The sequence below is a fragment of the Falco cherrug genome, chromosome 11 (genome assembly GCF_023634085.1).
Source record: "Falco cherrug isolate bFalChe1 chromosome 11, bFalChe1.pri, whole genome shotgun sequence".
Classification (NCBI taxonomy): domain Eukaryota; kingdom Metazoa; phylum Chordata; class Aves; order Falconiformes; family Falconidae; genus Falco; species Falco cherrug.
Window position 1 is genome coordinate 10,483,045 of NC_073707.1, and position 19,684 is coordinate 10,502,728.

Genomic DNA, 19,684 nt, shown 5'->3' on the forward strand with positions numbered 1-19,684 from the left:
TGAGACCTCCGCTGGGCTGCGAGTCCCTCTGCCACCCCTTTTCTTTGCCTGTTGCTGGTTTAGTGGTGGTTCTCTAAATAGCCCCTGATGCTACGTGAAATCTATATGGCTTCCAGTAGTGGCTCTGGTCCAAGCATGGTCGTGAAGAGGAATGAGAAAGTTACACTCTCTAGCAAGGACGTATTCTGAGGTCTGCTTGGTTATACTGAGTTCAGAGAAGCCTGGTGTACCCTAGCCCTGAGCTGCAGGCTCAGCTCTTGCCACAGGCTGTGAGCAGCCTGTACCACTCTGCTTCCCAGACCACAGTGTTTCAGATGTCCCTGCAAAATGTTGCTCTTGGTAGTGTCTGTCAGTGCAGATCTGTAGTCTGTACGTACTCCTCTCTAGGCTTTCAGCTTCACAGCAAGACGAGGCGTGGTAGAAATTACGAGTACAGCACTATCATCCTTATAGAGCCAGCAAAGCTGAGAGATAGCATCCTCCTCTGTGCCAGGGAAGACATCTGGGGAGGAAAGTGTGACTCAGGGAGCCTGGCAATTAAAACCGATGGATATCAAACTGGAAAGAAGGTTTTAATTTAGCACTGAGGGCAATTAGACACCAAAAAGACAAAGAAAAAGCAAAAAAAATTCTTCATTGCTTGAGATCTTAGAGCCAGTGTCATCTGTCTGGAAGAGGACCTGGTACAGAAACGGGGTGTTTCCCATGCAGAAACCTCAGCTGGAATCAGGGAAGGACTTTGGCTGGTTGGAGTCACTGACCCCCTTCCCTCGCCCCACAGGCCAGGCAGGTGAAGCTCGAAGGCTACAGCAGAGCCACGACATGAAAGGGATCCCTAGGATGCACCGAGGTAAAGAATGTATCCTGCCAGATTGGTCGCTGACACATAGATCCACAAATGCCGTTGTCTTATATGTTAAAAGGGTTAAATCTTACTTTCTCCCGTTTTTTCTTGTTTTCTTTCTTCTTTTCTGTACAGGATTAGAAAAGTCATGGTCCCAAAAAGATTTCTGGTCTACCACCATCCTTCATAGCAAAAGGTTCCTGAAGAGCCCCCCCAGTCCGTCCTCTCCCCCAGTGCCGCAGCAGGACTTCACATAGCAAAGCATTTGTCTGCTGCGAAGCCACAAGTCACATCTTTGCAGTGACAGCTGTGTATGTTTGGGGATGCAGCAAGTGTCGATACTGGCCTCTGGGGGGGCTGGGGGAGCCCAGCGTGGGCAGCAGGGCTGGACTGGCGCACAGCTGGACACATGTGGCTGGCTGCCCTCCTTCCCAAGCAGGGGCTGAACCCTTCCCTGCCAAGGGGCTCGAGGCCGCGAGCTGTAAGTACCCAAATGTCAAAAGGAAACATCACTCTCACGGGGACCTGCCCATGCACTGTGGTGGGGCTCATCCAAATTTTGGACAGGGTGCAAACTTTTGCACTTAAAGACCTGTAAATCATGACACACAGTTAAAAAAATGCCCTTTAGACACTTAGTTCAGACACTACTTTCCCCTGAATGTAACCTCCTGGTAACCTGTGTTGTTATAGCATCCGACAGGATGATTAGAAAAATAAGTAGTAGTAATTCTCCACAGAGCTACTGCAAAATAGCCTGCAAGCAAAATGAAGATCGATCGCTGTTTAGGGGAAAAGCAATGCGATGATCTGAAATCAGGAAAGCAAATCAAGCAGAGATTTCCTGTGACAAAAGGTTTTCAATGAGATTAATGTAATTGAGTGGAAGGGAAAGGAAGAACCACAACATTCTGAATTAAGCATGTAAGCAAGTTCAGCAAATAATTTCTGACCTGTTGAAGCAGAGGACGTGGTTTTGCTTGGATTTACTGCCCCCAGATATTTCTGTATGAGGATCTAGGTCTGTCCAGCTGCCGAAGTGTCACTCTGGATTTACGCTAGTGTAAAAGGGAGCAAAATACAGCCTGCATCTGGTGTGAGGTGCGTGAATTTGGAAAGGTAAAGAAAAAAGTGTGCATGGAATAGTCCTGGAGAAGAGGGCTTCCCGCTAGAGTGATGGTTTCTGCTGGGGAGACCAGTCTTCTGCGGCTCAAAGGCAGCTTGTGCCTTAACCTTTAGCAATAGTAAAAGGAAGCAAGTAGTAAAAGTACTGCTTGGCAATGGGAAAAAAAAAGACGAAGGGATGCGGGGGCTGTGGGGCGGCAGGTGGCAGCGTGTGGGGTGCAGGGCAGGAGGGCTTGGGGCAGGTTGGTGCTGGAGGGGCACATCAGGGCTTTCCCACCCCGCTATGCCCAGAGCCCACCTCCACCCACAGCCTGGTTTATTGGCTGCTGCTGGCTCCTCGGCACGGGGCACGGGATGGCTCAGGCGGGAGGGAAGCCCGTCTGTGCGGCTGAGCCCACGCAGGAGACCCTGCCACCGTGTCGCTGCTGAGGGCCATCCCACTGCTGTACGCACGGGTCTCCATGGCTAAGGGGGACAGCTCTGCCCTCGCAGCAACGTAGGATCCGTGTCCTTCTTCCTATGACGACCAAAGGTTATGGGCACATCAGTAGTAGCTGCATTTTAGTACCCCAGGGTTTCAATAAAACCATTCTATAACTCTGCCATCTTGTAGCAAAGTAGAAAATTGCTTTTAAAAATAATAATTTCCCACACCTGCAAGTTTTTAAACTTGAGGGTCTAGGAGGCAAAAATAAATATCACATCTCACTTTGTTGTATGTCTTCTGGTAATACCAGCAGAAGAGGTTGGTTTTTTGCCTTGACCTTTTACTTCAGGGAGGAGAGGTTTCATCTGCATGCGAGACACACCGAACTGTGCTCCAGGCCACGGTGAGTAGAGTGATTGCACATCTTGGTCAAAATGTCAAAGAGATACAGATGTAGTGAAATGAATGAGGCACATTTGAGGGGCTGTTGGAAAGCAGCAGTCATCCAAAATTGCAGCAGCAACTTGCAGCTGCACATGCATCCCTGCAGGTTCCTGCTGCAGCATGACCCAAGGGCTCATGGGTTTGCTCACTGTGAAGTATTGCGTTGGAGGGTGAATTTTGAGAGTGCATTTTAGACAGTGCCAGATCTACCCAGAAACCTCAGGTTGCAGGTGGAGATTTCTCATGAGCTTCTGCGTGTGCAGCAGTGTTGGCAGCAGCAGCAGCAGCTCCCAGCAAGTAACCCCAGAATTTTCCCTTAGGAGCGGTTAGCCCCGATCTGCTAACAGATCCATCTGTTATCCCTGATAACAGGGTTCATTGCTGGGAGAGGCGCTCGGTGCCGTAACCCACCTCAGGTCCCTGAAGCAACCCGACAAGTGCGAGCAGACTCGGTCACATCACTGCGATCCGGTGCCCGGCACTGATGAATAAGGAAGTCAGGAGATAACGGAGATGTTTCCTGAGGACCAGCCTCCCACAGGAGGTCTTGCCTTCTCCAAAAACACCAGTACTGTACTAAGTGAGTATTTTTAACCATTAAAAATACTTAAACCATTAAAACTTGGGAGAGGTAAAGGGGCAGGGGGGGGACCCAAATAAGAGGTTGTTGTGACTATTACAACAAAACTTGAGCAGGTCCAGAAGTCACTTGACAAACACCAAGTGAAACCCGGCCCTGAGCAGGCAGAAGATGGCATTGTAGTGGTAAGAAGGTGTGTGTTTATCTGCAGGCTCAGGGTCCATATCACCAGCACCTGAAAAATGCCCTGTGGTCACAACTTTGCACAGAGGAGCCATGGGGAAATTTGCACAGAAGAAATGTAATGGGGCAAAGCACACAAAGCCCCAGCCAACAAATGAACTTCATAGTTCAATGGGATCTGGGACAACTTTATGGGTTTCTTGGTTTTCCCTTCCTCCCACGCTCCTGCCGCCTGCAGCTTGCTGCTCCACGCTGCCCCGTGCTCGTGAGCGATGACGAGGGCTGGGAAGGAGAGTGGCCACCGCCACGGGGTGGTGTCTTTTTGGCCAGATCTCCTGCCCAAGTTTTGTTTCTTTTTTTCTAGGCAACATGGAGTTCTTCAGGTGGGAAGCCCACCTGTATGTTGGAGAATCCGGTGTGTTGTCAGGCCTTGGGACGAAAGGGTGCCTGTGCACGAGGTCAGGGGCTTTTAAGTGTTGTGCTGCGTGGAATCCTCACCAGTGATGAGCAGTTGGATAACACAGAGTGAGTGAGCGATCAAGAGTGAAAGTGTCTTGGTGCAAATCAGTGGCTTTCTGTGGGTGCATTGCTTTCAGCTCCTCACCTTCGCACGCGTGTGTTAACTGCGAGGTGCTGAAAGCCAAGATGTGCAAGCTCAAAATTACAGTCCAGTGGCAGATCCTGGAGCTGAACTTCCCAGACCACATTTGCCTTGATTTGTGTCCGTGCAAGGGGAAATGTGCCAGTCTCCCAGGTTCTGTGCTCATGGGCCATGCTCATTGCTCTTCGGTTTTATTCTCCGAGCGTAGTATGTCAGCACAGCTCCAGAAAAAGGAAAAGTTGACACTTACAGGTATGCTTATATGCTTCCCTGTTCTGAAAATCAAAGCAAACATGAACAACTTTTTTAATCTAAAAGGCAGTCCTGCAAAGGTTACCAATTAATCCAGCCACTGACATATTACACTTTCTGTAAATGCACAGAGAGATCTACAGCTCACACCACCCAGCAGGCTCAGGGTAGCATCGTTTCCTTTAAATCCTGTTATTCCAATTGCACAGTTTAATTATATTGAATGCTCTGTAGCGTACGCAGGGGAGGAAAAACCCATTTGTCCTCGTTAGCTGGTGTGCCCTGTGGCCCCGGTGCTCTGGAGCTGTGTGATGTTATTGATGGATCCGGTGTATCTCTGGTAAGAAACGAGGATTTAGGCACTTGATCCTTGACGAGACATTGATCTGCGCTGGGGCTGGGACAGGTGCTTACACCGCTCGTGTGGTGCAACGCTCATGCAGTAGGGATGAACACCGTGCCTCAGTCCTTCAGCAGAGTCCTGTCACAGCCACCTGCCGCTGCCAGCTCCCTTGGTTAGCTGGGCACAGCCTGTGCCTCATGTATGGTTTGGAAACCGGTGCTGTGCTTGAGCCCAGACGGGAAGGACTTCACATGTTGGGTTTTGCAGTGACACTGGTAGCAGGTCTGCTATGGGTCACCCGTGGTGTTTAGGGGACCAGGACCAGGTGGAGACCACCATCCAGTGACTCCTCCGTGCCAGCCTGCCCTGGTGGCAGGGGCTTTCCCTGGCTGCTGGTGCTCCGAGGACCCTCAGCAAATACTCTTTGCCAGGTTTCCACCTCCCCCTCGGTGCAGCCCCTTGAGGTCACCAGCCCAAGCCCTGCTGAGCAGCTGTGGCCATGTGCAGGCAGCACCCGGTGTGACGCTGTGCCACAGATGCTTTATCAGCCATCGCCACCGTATCACTAACAGTGCTGACATGTTGTATGATGCTTTTTTTTTATATGGTTCTGCAAATTTTTTTGCTGATTTGCTACCTTCCTGTGCATGGCTTGCTTCACCAGCAGCAAGACAGGTGGTTTACTGGTATGTAGGAACAAAGAAATTAAATTATAACTCTTTGGTCCCAGTAATTTCTGCTTAACCTCCCTCTCTAGAGTCAGTTAGCTTGTGGCCAACTGACAATGTTGGTAAGAGGGTCAGGTGGAGAGGAACCTGATGAAGTTCCACAAAGGCCAGTGTCGGGTCCTGCCCCTGGGCAGGGACAGCCCCACGCACCAGCACGGGCTGGGGCTGAGCTGCTGGGGCCAGCTCTGCGAGGAAGGACCTGGCAGTGATGGCACACAGCAAGTTGCCCATGGGCCAGCAGTGTGCCCTGTGGCCAGGAAGGCCAGTGGGACCCTGGGGAGTACTGGGAGGAGCGTGGCCAGCAGGCGGAGGGAGGGGGGGATCCTGCCCCTCTGCTCTGCCCCGGTGAGGCTGCGTCTGGAGTGCTGTGCCCAGCGCTGGGCTCCCCAGTTCAAGAGAGATGGGAACTGCTGGAGAGGGGCCAGCAGAGGCTACTAAGGTGATGAGGGCATCACCCTTATGAGAACATCTCCCTTATGAGGAAAGGCTGAGGGAGCTGGGCCTGTTTAGCCTGGAGAAGAGAGGGGATCTTATCAATGCATACAAACATCTCAAGGGAGGGTATCAGCAGGACAGGGCCAGGCTCTTTTCAGTGGTGCCCAACGACCGGACAAGGGGCAACAGGAACAAACTGCAACACAACAAATTCCTTCTGAATATGAGGAAGAACCTCTTTACCTTGAGGGTGATGGAGCACTGGCACAGGCTGCCCAGAGAGGCTGTGGAGTCTCCTCTGGGGACGTTCAAACCCACCTGGACGTGATCCTGTGCAACCTGCTCTAGGAGAACCTGCTTTAGCAAGGGGCTGGACTAGATGATCTCCAGAGGGCCCTTCCAACACTGATTCTGTGATTTGCCTTCTGAAAATATTGAATGAAAGGGCGGTAAATGAACTATTCCTAAATCTTCATTTTTTTAAACTGTATTGCTAATTCTGTTTTCCATTTCAGTAAATGGAAACAGATCAGATGAAACAGCAACTTTTTGGGACAGAGGCACCATCATCTTTCATGAATGATGCAAGATGGATTTGAATCTGATTTGTCACCTCTCCTTTGCCAAGTCACTGCTAGTTCGTAAATGATCGGATAACCTCCTTTCTGAAAAATCCAAGTTTATGGAACACTCTTTCCCCCTGCCCTGTGCCTCTGTGAGCCCCCCGGCTGTTTTCCTGTCTCTGGTCTCCCACAGAAGTTTCACAGTTTAATGATTTATTTGGGTCCATGTGGCAAGGTATGGCCATTTGTCCATAAAGGCAGGATCCCTTGAGGACATGGGACCCAAAGAGGTGACTTTGAAAACGAGAAAATGGCCCTGTATCATCACTTTTGACTTTTTTTCTGGGCTGTTTCTAGCTGTTCCATTTTGGTGCCTGTGGGTGCACAGTGCACCGTTAGCTCCAGGTTAGCCGATGACTTGAGCAGTGCCGTGCCGCAGCCACCAGCCACCCCGGCACCCAGGAAGGCTGGTGACGTGCCAACTCGCCAGCTCCATGCCCCGGACGGGGTGGCCTGGGGGTGATGCCGTGGCCCCTGCTGGCTGGGGCGGAGAGTGGGGCTGGATGCAGTGGCAAGGGCTGGGGAGAGCTTCCCCGTACGTCCTGTAAAAAATGCCACCACATGGGGCAATAGAGCCATTGCTGTAGGGGAAAAACTCTCCCAGCTAAACTGCATGCTCTCATCTGCATACATAAAAAACCAAGCTGTAATGTAGTTTAAAAGACAAGTGGAAAAATAAACATGGGGTACGCAGGGCAATGAAACAAAATGGTTCTTATATTTATATAAGAGCAAAAGGTTTTTTTCAGCTCAAGAAATCAATAATGTGATATTAATGAGGCTGAACAGGCTGATGTACAGCCTGAAGAGCGCTAATTATCTGTTCCACACCATGTGTGCAGGACATAGGTAAAATTCATTCAAAACAGAGGCACCTGTGTGATGTATGGCTACAGCACGGTACGGTGGGGAATTGCTGCAGCCGGCCCTGGCACGAAGCACTGCTGGCTTTGCAAACAATGCTGTCCTCATGTCATCTTTGTTTTCTTCCTCCTTAGACACATGAATGTAAACTGTAAACAAATTAAACTTTGCATCTGGAATTTTAATAAAGGTGAAGATGTTCCACACCCAAAGGACAGCACAGCAAAGTGACCTTTCAAATTGATTAACGTAAGAAAGAGATGTTCATGATTGAGGGGTGGGAAGGAAAAAAAAAACAAACTACCCAAGTTAGAGTGTTTTTCCCTTGCTGCCATGGAAAAGGTGGTACCTTCAAAGGTCACCCAGACTGTCTTGCAAAGTTTTGCAGCATCCCACGCAGGCGTCTCACACCACAAGCAAAACCACATCATCATCTAGTCCTCTTCACTGTATATGTTTTATCAACACACAAACAGATGTAGTCTGTGTTAGATTAGCATCCTCCAGCACTGACATTTGGTGGGAAATGGGTGACAAATGCCAGGAAAATACACAGGCCCTCAGGAGGACCCAGCAGGCACAGCCTTCTCCTGTCTTCCTTGGGGGAATGAATCCCTGTGTCCAGGCCAGACAGCCTGCTTGCAGGCAGGTGCCACTGGCCTTACTGGCACAGACCTACATTCCCGCAGTGCTGTTTGGCTGCCACCATCCAAGAGGTCCTCTCCTGCCACATCTCTGTGTCCCCTGGCCACTTCCAGCCTTTGCACAGGGTGGAGCACATCAGTCCTGCCTGTACAGCCAGCCTGCCCTCATCTCTGTCCCCACATCCATCGTATTGTCCCCCGGACACCTTACCCTCCTGGCCTGCATCCCTCTTGGGGCTCTTTCCTAGGCCACCACATCCCAACTAGATGCTTCTCACCTGCACCTCCAACCTCTGCCACAAAACACTCCTCCCTCCCTCCCTTCTCCCTCCCCCCCAGCTGAGTTCAGGCTGGCGCTGGCACTGTCAGCCACCACCGCCTTAGTCCCTTCTGCAAAGTGCAGCCTCCTGCACGCCTGCAGAGGCACACGAGGCTGCACCAACACCATTGCACCACCACCTCTGCAGAATCTCACCTCCTCTGCTTGCCAAAGGCTGCACCCTGCAATGCCAAATCAGCCGCAGATGCTGCACCCAGCACCGGGCTGGCAGGGTCTGTCCCCTGGGGGACACTCTGCTCTCGCCAGCCCGTGGTTGGGGCAGACCTCCTGGACAGGAGGAGGTGCATGTTGGTCCAGGCAGGGATGGCTCCCGCCACATCTCCCTCAGCCGGTCCTGGGGGCTCAGGGCTAGGACAGGTGAGCCACGACATCCTGCTGTCTCCGAAGCGGCCAGCACACCATGTGGGAGCCACTCAGGGCTTTCTGCCTCACCTAGGGGAGGCTGGGCGGCCTGTCCTGCTGGCAGCAAGGCCAGCGAGAGGTGCACGTCCCTTCACAGCTTGATTTTGGACTGCAGCACCCACCCCATCTCTGTCTCTCAGAGGTGGAAGGATGCATACTCAGCCATCTCTCTCACCTGTCCTCCTAAGATCTGCCCATGGATGGCAGAGCTTGGATGGACCCTGCTGACAGCTTGCTCAGTGATGACTCAGGCTATGGACAAACTGTCTTCCACAGGCTGCCCCAAACTGTGCTCAACTCCCCCCTCAAGGAGACCTCTGTGATCTCCCCCCCCCTGGGCTGCACCACCCTACAGAAGCTCCCTGACCCCCACCATGCTGCAAGACAACCACAGCTGCATGTAGGTGGGTGACAGACAGGTGACCTGTGAGCCTCGCATGGCAGGTTCCATCGCCACGCTTGCATGTCACGGGGAGGGTGGGCACCACCGGTGTGGAGACAGCCAAGGCTGAGGGCTTCACTTTCCCTGCAAACACAGGGAGAGGAGAAACTGAAGCTCTTGTGCCCACCTTGCTGTGGAGGGGACCTCTTTGGAAGTGATGGGTGGTGGGCACAGCTGCCTTGTAATCAGCGGTGTCAGTACGCAGAGGGGCAACCTGGGCTCTGCAGCCGGGTTTTGCTGGGCTAGTGCTGGCTGAGAGCTGAACGTGTTCGCACGCGCGTGTGTGTGGCACCCTGGCTGCTTCCTGGGCCCATCAGACACTTCCACACAATGATGGGCTGTGCTGTCCGCCTCGACTGTTGCCCCAGGAGGGCTTATCTCAGCGCCACGGCACACTCATCTTGAGGGAGAAGTGCCCCTGCACAAAGACACTGGTGTCTAAGTGGCAGGTAGGATTGGAAAGCGAGCCGCCCTGTGATGAAGAGGAGGAAGAAGGATGAGGTGAGACACACTGCGGCAGTAGCACTGGCCGTGTATGCCATGGGCAAACCTGATCTGAAACACCTTCACACCTGCCTGTCATGTTTCACTGGGAGTGCTGCCTCAGTGTGGCAAAAGCCACGCTCAGCCCGTCCCGCTACACTCGTGATGCCGCCTGCCCGTCTCCCTGCCTGGCACCCTGCCGGAGGGGGCCCCCCTTGCAGCCCACCGCGTGGGGCTGAGCTGCCACCTTGCCCAGTGCCACAGCACCACCCGATGCTGCCACTTTTTCCCACCTTGGTGCCCCAGTTCCCCCTGCAACAGGGTGCAAGGCAGCCACTCCGCCGGGGTTCGGCAGGCTCTGACCCCCAGCTCTGCCCGGCTGGCAGCCCACCCGCACGGCCACGGCAGGGGACCAGCCTCTCCCCACCCGTGGCTGGCCCTGTCACGGTGGGGCTGTGGGCGGGATGTCCCCACCAGCGGGCTCTCGGTGCTGACAGCTGCAGTTCTGCAGAGCTGGCAGCCGTGTGACTCATCTCAGTGCTGTCTCACACGCTGAGGACACAAACACACTTATCAAGAAGTCTCTCCTGGAAGGGAAAGCACCATGCTTTTATGGTTTCCACTGCGTCATTTCCATCACACCACACCATCAGATGCTGAAGCATACTGCTGCCCTGAAGCATCACCCCTCACCGAGCCCCAGGGAGGTATTTGCTCCCTTCCCCACTGGCCTGTGGCTTTTGTTCACTTAGCATTTCAGAGTTCAAAGCCTTGTCTTCCCATGTGGAAGACGGGCATCCCTGCCTCTCTGCTGGCCCTCAGCCAGCCATCCACTCTGCAGTTTCAATGGGCTGCAGCAAGCACACTCGGTGAAGGATTTCTGTTTGTAACTGCTCCTGTCCCAGGCACTATACCCAGATTTTTGGACAGCAGCATGTAGAGGCAGAGCTGGCATCTTCCATAGAAAATCTTAGCCTGATCCTTTTACCTTCTCTGTCCTAAGTAATTTGCTGCTGCTGCTGCTCATCTCCTCTCCTTTTACAGCCAGATCTGCATGGTGAGCTGGCACTCACGGTGTGCTCGTCCCTGTAACAATGCTGACTTACTATCTTCAGAAAAGGTAGGAAGGAACATCGAGAGGACTACAGGACAGCCAGTCTCACCTTGATCCCCGGGAAAGAGGTGGATGAATTCCTCTTGGAAACCATTTAAAACCATACTAAGTACAAGGAGGTGATTTCATTTACAAAATCATGTCTCATCAACTTGTTAGCTGCTTCTAAAGGATGCCTTTTCTTGGTGAATGAAGTGAGAGCGGCAGGTGGTGTTCACCTCAACTTCAGTGTTGAAAGCCTTACTGTCTCCCATAATACCGGCAGAGACAGACAGCTGAAGTATGAGCTGGGAAATGGACACTGAGGTGGTCGGAAAACTGGCTGAACCACCAGGCCCCAAGGGCCGTGGTTTGCAGCATGAAGTCCAGCTGGAGGCCAGTCCTTAGCGGAGTCCCTCAGATGTCAAGACTGGGGCGAATGATGAAGATGCCAAGTGGTACCGGCCTGGCGCTAGGGCAGAGTGTGCCCTCTGCAAGTCTGCAGATCGTATAAAACTGGGGGGCGGCTGATACACCAGGGGGTTGTGCCACCGTTCAGAGGCACCTTGACAGGCTGAAGAAGTGGGCTGACAGGGACCTCGTGAGGCTCATCTAGGGGAAGTGCAAAGTCCTGCACCTGAAGAGTAATAGCCCCATGCACCAGTACAGGCTGGGGCTGACAGGCTGGAAAGCAGCTTTGCAGAAAAGGACCTGGGATCCTGGTGGAAACCAAGCTGACCATGAGCCAGCAATGCAGCCCTGTTGCAGCAGAGGCAGGCAACAGCATCCTGGCATCCTGGGCTGCATTAGGATGAGCATTGCCAGCAGTTCAAGGGAGGTGATCCTTCCCCTCTACCTAGCACTGGTAAAATACATCTGGAGTGCCGTGTCCAGTTCTGGGCTCCCCAGTACAGGACAGACACGGACTTACTGCAGCAAGTACAGGAAAGTGCCACAAAGGTGATTAAGGGACTAGAGCATCTCTCATATGAGGAGAGGCTGAAAGAGCTGGGACCGTTCAGCCTGGAGGAGAGAAGGTTTGCAAGGATCTTATCCATATAACATTGGGTATAAACACCCAGTGGAAGGAAGTAGGGAAGATGGAGCTCTTAGCAGTGACAGTGAGAGGACAAGAGGCAATGAGCACAAACTGAAATACAGAAAAGTCCATTTAAACGTAAGAAAAAATGTTACTCTCATGCTGATCAAACACTGTTGCCCAGAGAATCTGTGGAGACACCCTTGGAGATTTTCAAAACCAGACTGGACATGGCCCTGGGCAATGGGCTCTGTGCAAGGGGTTGAGGTAAACCTCAAGAGGGCTCTTCCAATCTCAATCACTCTGTGAACAAGACCATCATCCTGGGCTCTCAGTCAAAAATAACTCAAAGTATCAGCCTCTGTTTGGGATATGCAGCTGCACCTACCACAGGCGCACAGCTCCCACAGCGTTTCCTTTGTGGCTGTCCTGACACGTGTCTTTCCTGGCCTTAAACCCCTGCAGTGACCCTCCCACCCCTCTTTCACGCTGCAGCCCAAAGAGCCATCGCAGCCTTTCATATCAGCACGCTTCCCTGCCTTCTTCCACCACAGCACCTCACAAATGCCAGATGGTGTCTGAGGGTCTCACCAGTGTGTGATTCAGAGACATTTTATGTGGCTCCTACCTTATGCACTGACGGTTTGGTCTCTGCAACAGACGAACATGGGGGCTTTGGATGCCTGGTTGCCTCCTGAGCGCTGTGATCAGCACACACATCTCTGTGGTTATAGTGTGGCTGCAAGGTGCGAAAGCCTTGTGGTGGAGCGGAGCGAGTGGGTCTTATCTTCAGGATGTTCTGTCAGGTCCTCTCCCCTGCACAGCCTTGCTGGACAGCTGTACTGCAGCACTTCCTCTGCTTGATGTCACCTGATGCCTCCCAAGCCAGGGACACCTGGGCCACGTCAGCATCCTGCCAGCCTTTGCTCACCACACCAGTGCCTGTGTGCTCTTTGCCCCTGAGCCCGAGCCAGCAGGCTTCTCTTCTCTCACAGCTCACCTAGCCAGGAGAGCACTCGTTGTCCTGCTTTATGAGCAACCAATGACCATTAGCACCTCTGCAACGAAGAAGTGTTACAGCTGATCAGGTTCTAAGGGTAAGTGGGCAGTGAGACAACTCCCCGCTAGCTATTTTGCACGCTGATTATCATCACCAACTAAATAGCCCACCACTGAGCCCTTTGGAGCTTACAGAATGCAGGGTGTGACCAGGGAGGCTCTTTGCCAGCCACGTGAGATGCCAAGGCCTTGGTTCAGTCATCAGCCTGAAGGTCTTGGGTGCTTTGGCTGTACCTGTGCTCAGAGAGGAGTGCACGCTGGAGCCCTGCTGCTGGCCCCACTGTGGCCATCTCCTGCTCCACCCCTGCCCCAGGCACTAAACCCAGGCCAAGGGGCTGTTTGGGTACAGTGGCCTCCACCTGAGGAGGGCTGGGGAGACCTTCTCCAGCCCAGAGAGAGCCTGTACTACGTGCCAAGCTGCTCAGTGTGCCCACCTGCCCAGCATGGCTCTGTTCTGTGAAGGTATCGGGGGACTACTGTCCAGTTATAAATTTCATGCTTCTTATTTCATTTTCTGCAATACGTGTTGGACTTCTGTAAGATACATTATCTCTAAACTGCTAGTGTTGCACAGCAGTTTAATTTTATTAGATCTTAACTTGCAGAATATTTTTTTTAAATAATTTTTGCAGTTAATGTATTGGCTTATATTGTGGTGGATTTGGTGGTGTTAGGTTAATGGTTGGACTCGATGATCTTAAAGGTCTTTTCCAACCTAAATGATTCTATGATTCTACAGTTCTATGAATTAATTCAGCACAGGGTGATCTAATACCATATATCACATCTTCCTGGCCTTGCTTAACTGCAGGTTTCAGCACAGCATTTCAAATCCACAGCTGCTGAGTACCACTGTTAGCCCTTGAACGCATCGTTTTAGAAAGTGCTGAATTCCAGTGAGGCACCAGACCTCACTGGAAAGTATTGCCACCGGTTATCTGGTTGGCAGACCAAACTGACATGAAATCTCCTACACAGGAGGAGGAGGTGCTATAGAAACCTTCAAGTACCAGCCAGCTTTTGGTGCCAGGTACCTGCCCTGCACATCCAGCTTGTGCCCACCCTCCAGCCCCACCGGCTGGCCCTGCTCCTCCTGGCCAGGATGCGTGGCTGCCCTGCCTCTGTCAGGACCTGCTGCTGATTTTGTGGCACTAAACCTACAGGTAATATCACTTTGTTTTATTCTCTCTTGCTTTTCTGTGAATTGCTGCTCAGGGTCCTGCTGTGGCTGGGAGGAGGGAGAGGAGGCTTAGGCGCCCAGTTTCTGCAGGGCAGGGCAGTCCTGGCCACGCAGAGGTCCATGCAATAGGTTGTGATCATTAAACCTTGTGTTAAGAGTTTCTGCTCTTATTCCAAGGTATTCTCTGGGGTCTTCGCACACAGCATGTTACTTCCTAACAGCAGCTGGGATCTGGAAGCTAAATTCATCCCAACGTGGGAAACAAGTGATTCCAAAAGTTTTCTTTTTTCTCTAAGCAAACCCTTGCACTCCTTTCCAGGGTCTTTCAAAGCAGCGCTATGGCTATGATGACTACATTACTGTTTTCAAAGGTGCGCTGATAGATGAGCCTGAAAGAACACAAATTGCAAACACCACCACCACCACCCCCCCCCAGAAACCAGCAAAAACAGTGCTGTCCCTTAGATCACTGCGTTTGATAGAGCTGTGAATGACAACAGCAAGGTCAGAGCAGGCAGTTTCCAGATTTCTTTATGCTATTTGGAAACTAAATAAAAGTTAAAGTGCCATGGCAGGGCCCTCGCTTAGGGCTCTTCTGCCACGGAAGCACTTTGCCTGGTCGCTCTTCCTGGCTGTGCTTCCCCCCCAGGTCAGCTGGCTGCCCGGGGCTTGGCTAACACCCCTGTGAAGTACTGCCCTGTCCAAGTCTACTCTCATACCTGTGTAGCATATTTATTAAATCTTTGCTGGCAGCTACCCATTCAATTTATGCAAATGTTGGTGAAAATCAGGGCAGCTGCCATGGAGGTGGCAGGTTTGAAGGCGGTTGATGCAGAAGATGCTGTACTGTACCACATACTTCCCACCCCGTTTTTCTTCTCCCTCCCCCTCTACTCAGCTCCAGGTCCCTTCCCTCACCCACCATGGCTCCCATGCTGTCCTTAGCCATTTCACCCGCCGCATTCACCCTTCACCCCTCTGGTACCTGCTCACTTCTGAGCTCTGCTCCCAAGGAGGGAGGAAGATTTTATGCACCAGACTCCCCCTCCAGTGCAGCTGCTTCCACAGTGGCCACCCTGCTGGGAAAAACCACTGGATGTTTGCCATCATGGTGCTACTGCAACACCCACTGTACCTTCAGTCTGCCTTGCTTCTCCCCCTCCAAGCTCTCTGTTAAGTGTCTGGAAGAAGCCTGCTACTCCTTGAGCTGCTGCTGGAGGAAATGAGCCCAGCCCCAGCTTTCCTCCCCAGCCGGTCACCAGCTTCCATGGCAGGGCACAGCTGCTGACTGGCCCTCCCCAGTCTATTATGGTGGGGGGAAAGCAGTACACACCCCACCTTGTTTGTCAAGCCCCAGCCTATTCCTGGTCCTCCAGCAACAGCAAGACACTGTTATACAGTCATCTCCATCCTTTTCTCACAGCTGTATGTTGCTGCCTAGCCCCTCTGATGCTAGAGCCATCTCTTTTGCCCCTCCTTAAGCATTTCCAGCAGCCACAGGATATGCTAGCTTATCAAACTGCATCTCTTTAAAGACATTTTTTTGCTCAGCCATACTCTGTCTGTGCTACGTGGCCTGCTTTGACACCTTCTGCTTGTTTCCTTCCTCCTCTCCACACCGGTCTCTGAGCTGCCTTGTGGCCTGGAGCACTTGTGAGCCACCTCCAGCCCCAAAGGTGGTGTCCACCAGAGCCCTTCCATGCTGCAGCTCACACCAGCACAGCATGCCTGCGCCATACCTCAGCATGGGGTTGCTGCTGGCACCGCACACCGGGGCCACTGAAAAGCAACCTGGGCATCAGCCATGACAGCAAAGAGATCTGCCTCGTACAGTGAGTGAGCATAACAAGGTGGCTTCAGCCCTTGATGTAAGACATTTTCCTGCTACTACTTCCTCTGGTTCAGCAAGATTTTCCCAAAGTGACAGCTGTGAGCTTCCTTCCAGGGTGCAGGCAGGGAGCCGCAAGCCTCTGCTGGGAAAACCAGACCTGAGCACTTAAGTACTGGGAGAGAGCTCCATGCAGGAGTCACAGTAGTGTCCGTTGGTGCCCAAGACACTTGCATATCCCCCCAGCAATAGTGTTATTTGTGTCTTTATTGGTTACTTCAGAACTGGAGTCTGGTTTTGCAGGCAGTGCCCTCACCGCCTGCACATGATGCCTGCATTGCTTGCAGAGGCAACTGCTTAACCAGGCATGTCCAGCCATGGTGTCCCTTCCTGCACCTGTGAAAGCTGTAGGATTTAACCACATCCCTCAATACTTTCCTGTTAGGGTGGTAAAAACCTAATTTTAAATTAAAAGGTTAAAATTCTTTCCAAAGCACATTTAGATGCAAGCAGACATTCAGTGACACAAACGCAGAATTACCGGTTCAGATAATTCCTCCATATGCACGTCACATAAAGCCACTTTGCCCAGGATGGGGTCTGCTAAAAGCTGATTGTTATCTGCCCACAAAGTCACACTCTTCACACAACCAATACTCTTGTGAAACATCTAGCAGCTGGTGTGACAGAGGCTCAGTTACTACTACTTACATCTCATGGATTTCCCTGGGTGGCAGGGCGCCTGCCTTGAGCAGACCTTAATGGCAAGTTCCCTGTTTTGCACCAGTGTTCCTTCTTTCAGGTGTTCTGTCTCCTTTACATCTGCAGACTCATACTCTCTCCTGGAACAAATGGGCTTGAAACCCTTCCACCCCCATTCCCCTCCCAAGGATGTGGAGAGCAGCATGCCTCACCGACTCTCTTGGGGTTTCACATGTGCCTTTGGGATGCAGGAACGCAGAATCAGCTCTGTTTTCCTCTATGTAGCAGGAGCTCTGGGCTCAGAAGGCAGCCCAAAGGCTCAGAAACCTGCCCAGTTAGAGCCAGAGCATGAGGATGTCTACTAAGGAAAATCTGCTATGCCCTTTCAGCCCGTCGCTGCTCTAGTCTGGCTCCCAAGCCAGCACAACTGGTAGAAGAGCTTTTGCTCATGGGTTGCACTGGGCTTTAGCTTTGGTTGCTGCAGTCCCTGCCTAGCTCAAAATCAAGCTAAGCGCAATTTTATCTTATTTGCACAGCCTGGTTTAAGGAATTAGTGTTCACATTGTGACAGGATGCCCATGCTATCTATAGGAGCTCTTCTAAGTATTATTTCACACACCCCCATTCATATCTCCCTATTTAATAAAGGCTGTCTGCCATGTCCTATTGGAAGTGTACCTTGAGGTATTTACTCCTAAACTGAGTAAACATAAACAAAGCTTGACAAAGGATGTATCCCAGTTACAGGCTGACTGAGAAGGCCAGCTCCGTAGCCTCAAATTCACATGCATAACAAAATAAATACTTACTTAAATACCCTTTTTTACAGGAGCCATGTATCTGTTAAGAGGTAGGAGGAAAGTCTTACCACGTCTTTTCCTATTTCAGGTCTCAGAACATCATACAACATCTACACATCAGGACCATGAATGTGTCCAACAGCTGCAATGTTGCAAATCTAGAACTGTATCACAGTGTTCGTCTCATTGAATTCTGCCTGTATAACCTCATTTTCTTTTTTGGAGCACTATTTAATGCCCTTGCCCTCTGGGTGTTCTTCTGCAAGATAAAGAAGTGGACAGAAACCAGGGTGTATGTAATCAATTTAGTCCTTGCAGACTGCTTTGTCATCTGCATCTTGCCTTCCATGGCTTATTTGCTCTGGAATAAGGCAACCCGAGATGAGCTCTGCCAGTTTATAGAGGCAATGTATTTTATCAACATGGTAGTGAGCATCTACATAGTTTCATTTATCTCCATTGATCGATACATTGCCATAAAGCACCCCCTGAAAGCCAGGACCTTCAGGTCTCCATCAAAGGCTGCCTTTCTCTGTGGGCTTCTGTGGGTCTCCGTGATAATCGGGGCCACCTTTCAGTTTCAGCAGAGACACGCCGTGCTCTGTTTCCAGAAGGATACCACTGCGCCCGCTGTTCTGAGCCTGCTTTCCATTTTCTTTGTTTTCACTCTTCCATTAGCAGTCTTCATTTTTTGTTCCACAGAAGTTATCAGGAACCTTAAGAAACGCCTGAACACAAATTCATTAGAGGACAAATTAACCCAGAAAGCTGTTCACGTTATTTATGCAAACCTGATCATATTTTTGATATGTTTTGTGCCAGCCTACCTTGGCGTGTTTGCCAGGTTCGTATTGGAGGGCATTGGAGTTACCTGTTTCCTGCTCCAGGTTACAAAGAACTTCTCCTCCATGACAAGGTGTATCGCCACGTCCAACTGCTGCCTGGATAGCATCTGCTACTACTTTGTGACCAAGGAGTTCCATGAAGCCCTTCTATTGCCCAGACCCAGCACTGAAAAAATAGAACAAATCCACCCCTTGTAGACACACACTTGCTAAAGGAAGCAGAGGGTGGGGTGGTTGTCAGGGGTGACAAAAAACATCAAACCCAACATGCACCCCCCCATATTTCTGTAAGATCAAGAGAAGACACAGCTTCAGTGTTATTGGGGTAACTATTGCTCTTTCTCTTTAGGAAGTTAGGTTTAGCATGGCTAAGTTAATTGCAATTTATACTCTATGTTTCTGTTAAATGAGTAAGTTATTTCAGAGGTGTGTAAAAGTGAGTGTGTAACTGCTGGTTGTTAATGTGTCTCCATCCCACCCTCCAACACCTACTTGTTACTCTTACAGGAAGACAGGTGACCTACATATGTCTCCCTGTTTTAGTTCATTTTACAGCTAAAGGCAATTGATAATTATTGCCAACACGTACAAAATAATACATCATGTTTTACCTCATTGTGCATTTTAGGTTGTTTGCATTATTAAAATAATCCAGGTGTTTTTTGGTTTTTTTTATAGTATTCCTTTGGCGTGCTGGGGGAGGTTCAGGCAGTACGAGCATATTCTGAAGTACCTGGCCTTCCAAAACCAGCCTAGACTCTGCTGCCTGCCCTTCCCCTTCGGGTCAATGGGTCAGACAGATGCGAAGGAACACTTTGAGGATGAAAGCAAGACTTGTCCGGTGCCATAAAGGCACAAAGTCCAGGAGATTTCAAAGCAGAGTCAGTCCTTCTGTCAGCTCCCCCTCTGCTGCACTGCTGAGCCCTGGCACAGAGACACATCCCTAGAGCAGCCACCCCCAAGGGCTGCTGCTCCCACCCGTGGGGAAGCCCTTTTAACCCTACCTAGACCTTTGCCACCTGTGCATTGCTGTTCCCTGGGTTTATGTCGCAGCAGGAGGCTGGCCCTCAGGTTCACACTCCTGGCTGCAACTCAGGGTCAGCGTATCACGCCACGGCTGACCCCCACGGCTGGACACGGCTGCGTCCATTTCTGCAACCTGCCCACGTTGCCATGCCTAACTTTTCCATGGGGGAAATGCATTTGTACATGAGTCAGCAGCCTAGAAAAGTCAGGGGAGATGGGGAGTGGGTTGACCCTCTATACGTTATTCAAATGCTCCCCAGGACTGGGTGCTTTTTTCTTTCTAAATACTGAAAAATCTCTGAAATGGCCCCCAAGCTCTGCCCAGGCAATGCTCAGAGCACTCCAGCAGACA

The 19,684-nt window shown here is 51.3% G+C and overlaps 1 protein-coding gene across 1 annotated transcript; it reads left to right on the top strand.

The window, feature by feature from the left end:
* Nucleotides 1-8,440: 8,440 nt before the first annotated feature.
* LOC102054974 (G-protein coupled receptor 35-like) lies at nt 8,441-18,504 on the top strand. The gene is made up of 2 exons (XM_055723841.1): nt 8,441-12,989; nt 13,930-18,504. Exon 2 carries the CDS (start codon nt 17,587-17,589, stop codon nt 18,502-18,504), a length of 918 nt encoding a protein of 305 aa, XP_055579816.1. The 5' UTR covers nt 8,441-12,989; nt 13,930-17,586.
* Nucleotides 18,505-19,684: the final 1,180 nt, after the last annotated feature.

Coding starts and splice junctions, on each gene's coding strand:
- LOC102054974 (XM_055723841.1), top strand. CDS start 17,587: ATGAATGTGTCCAACAGCTGCAATGTTGCAAATCTAGAACTGTATCAC.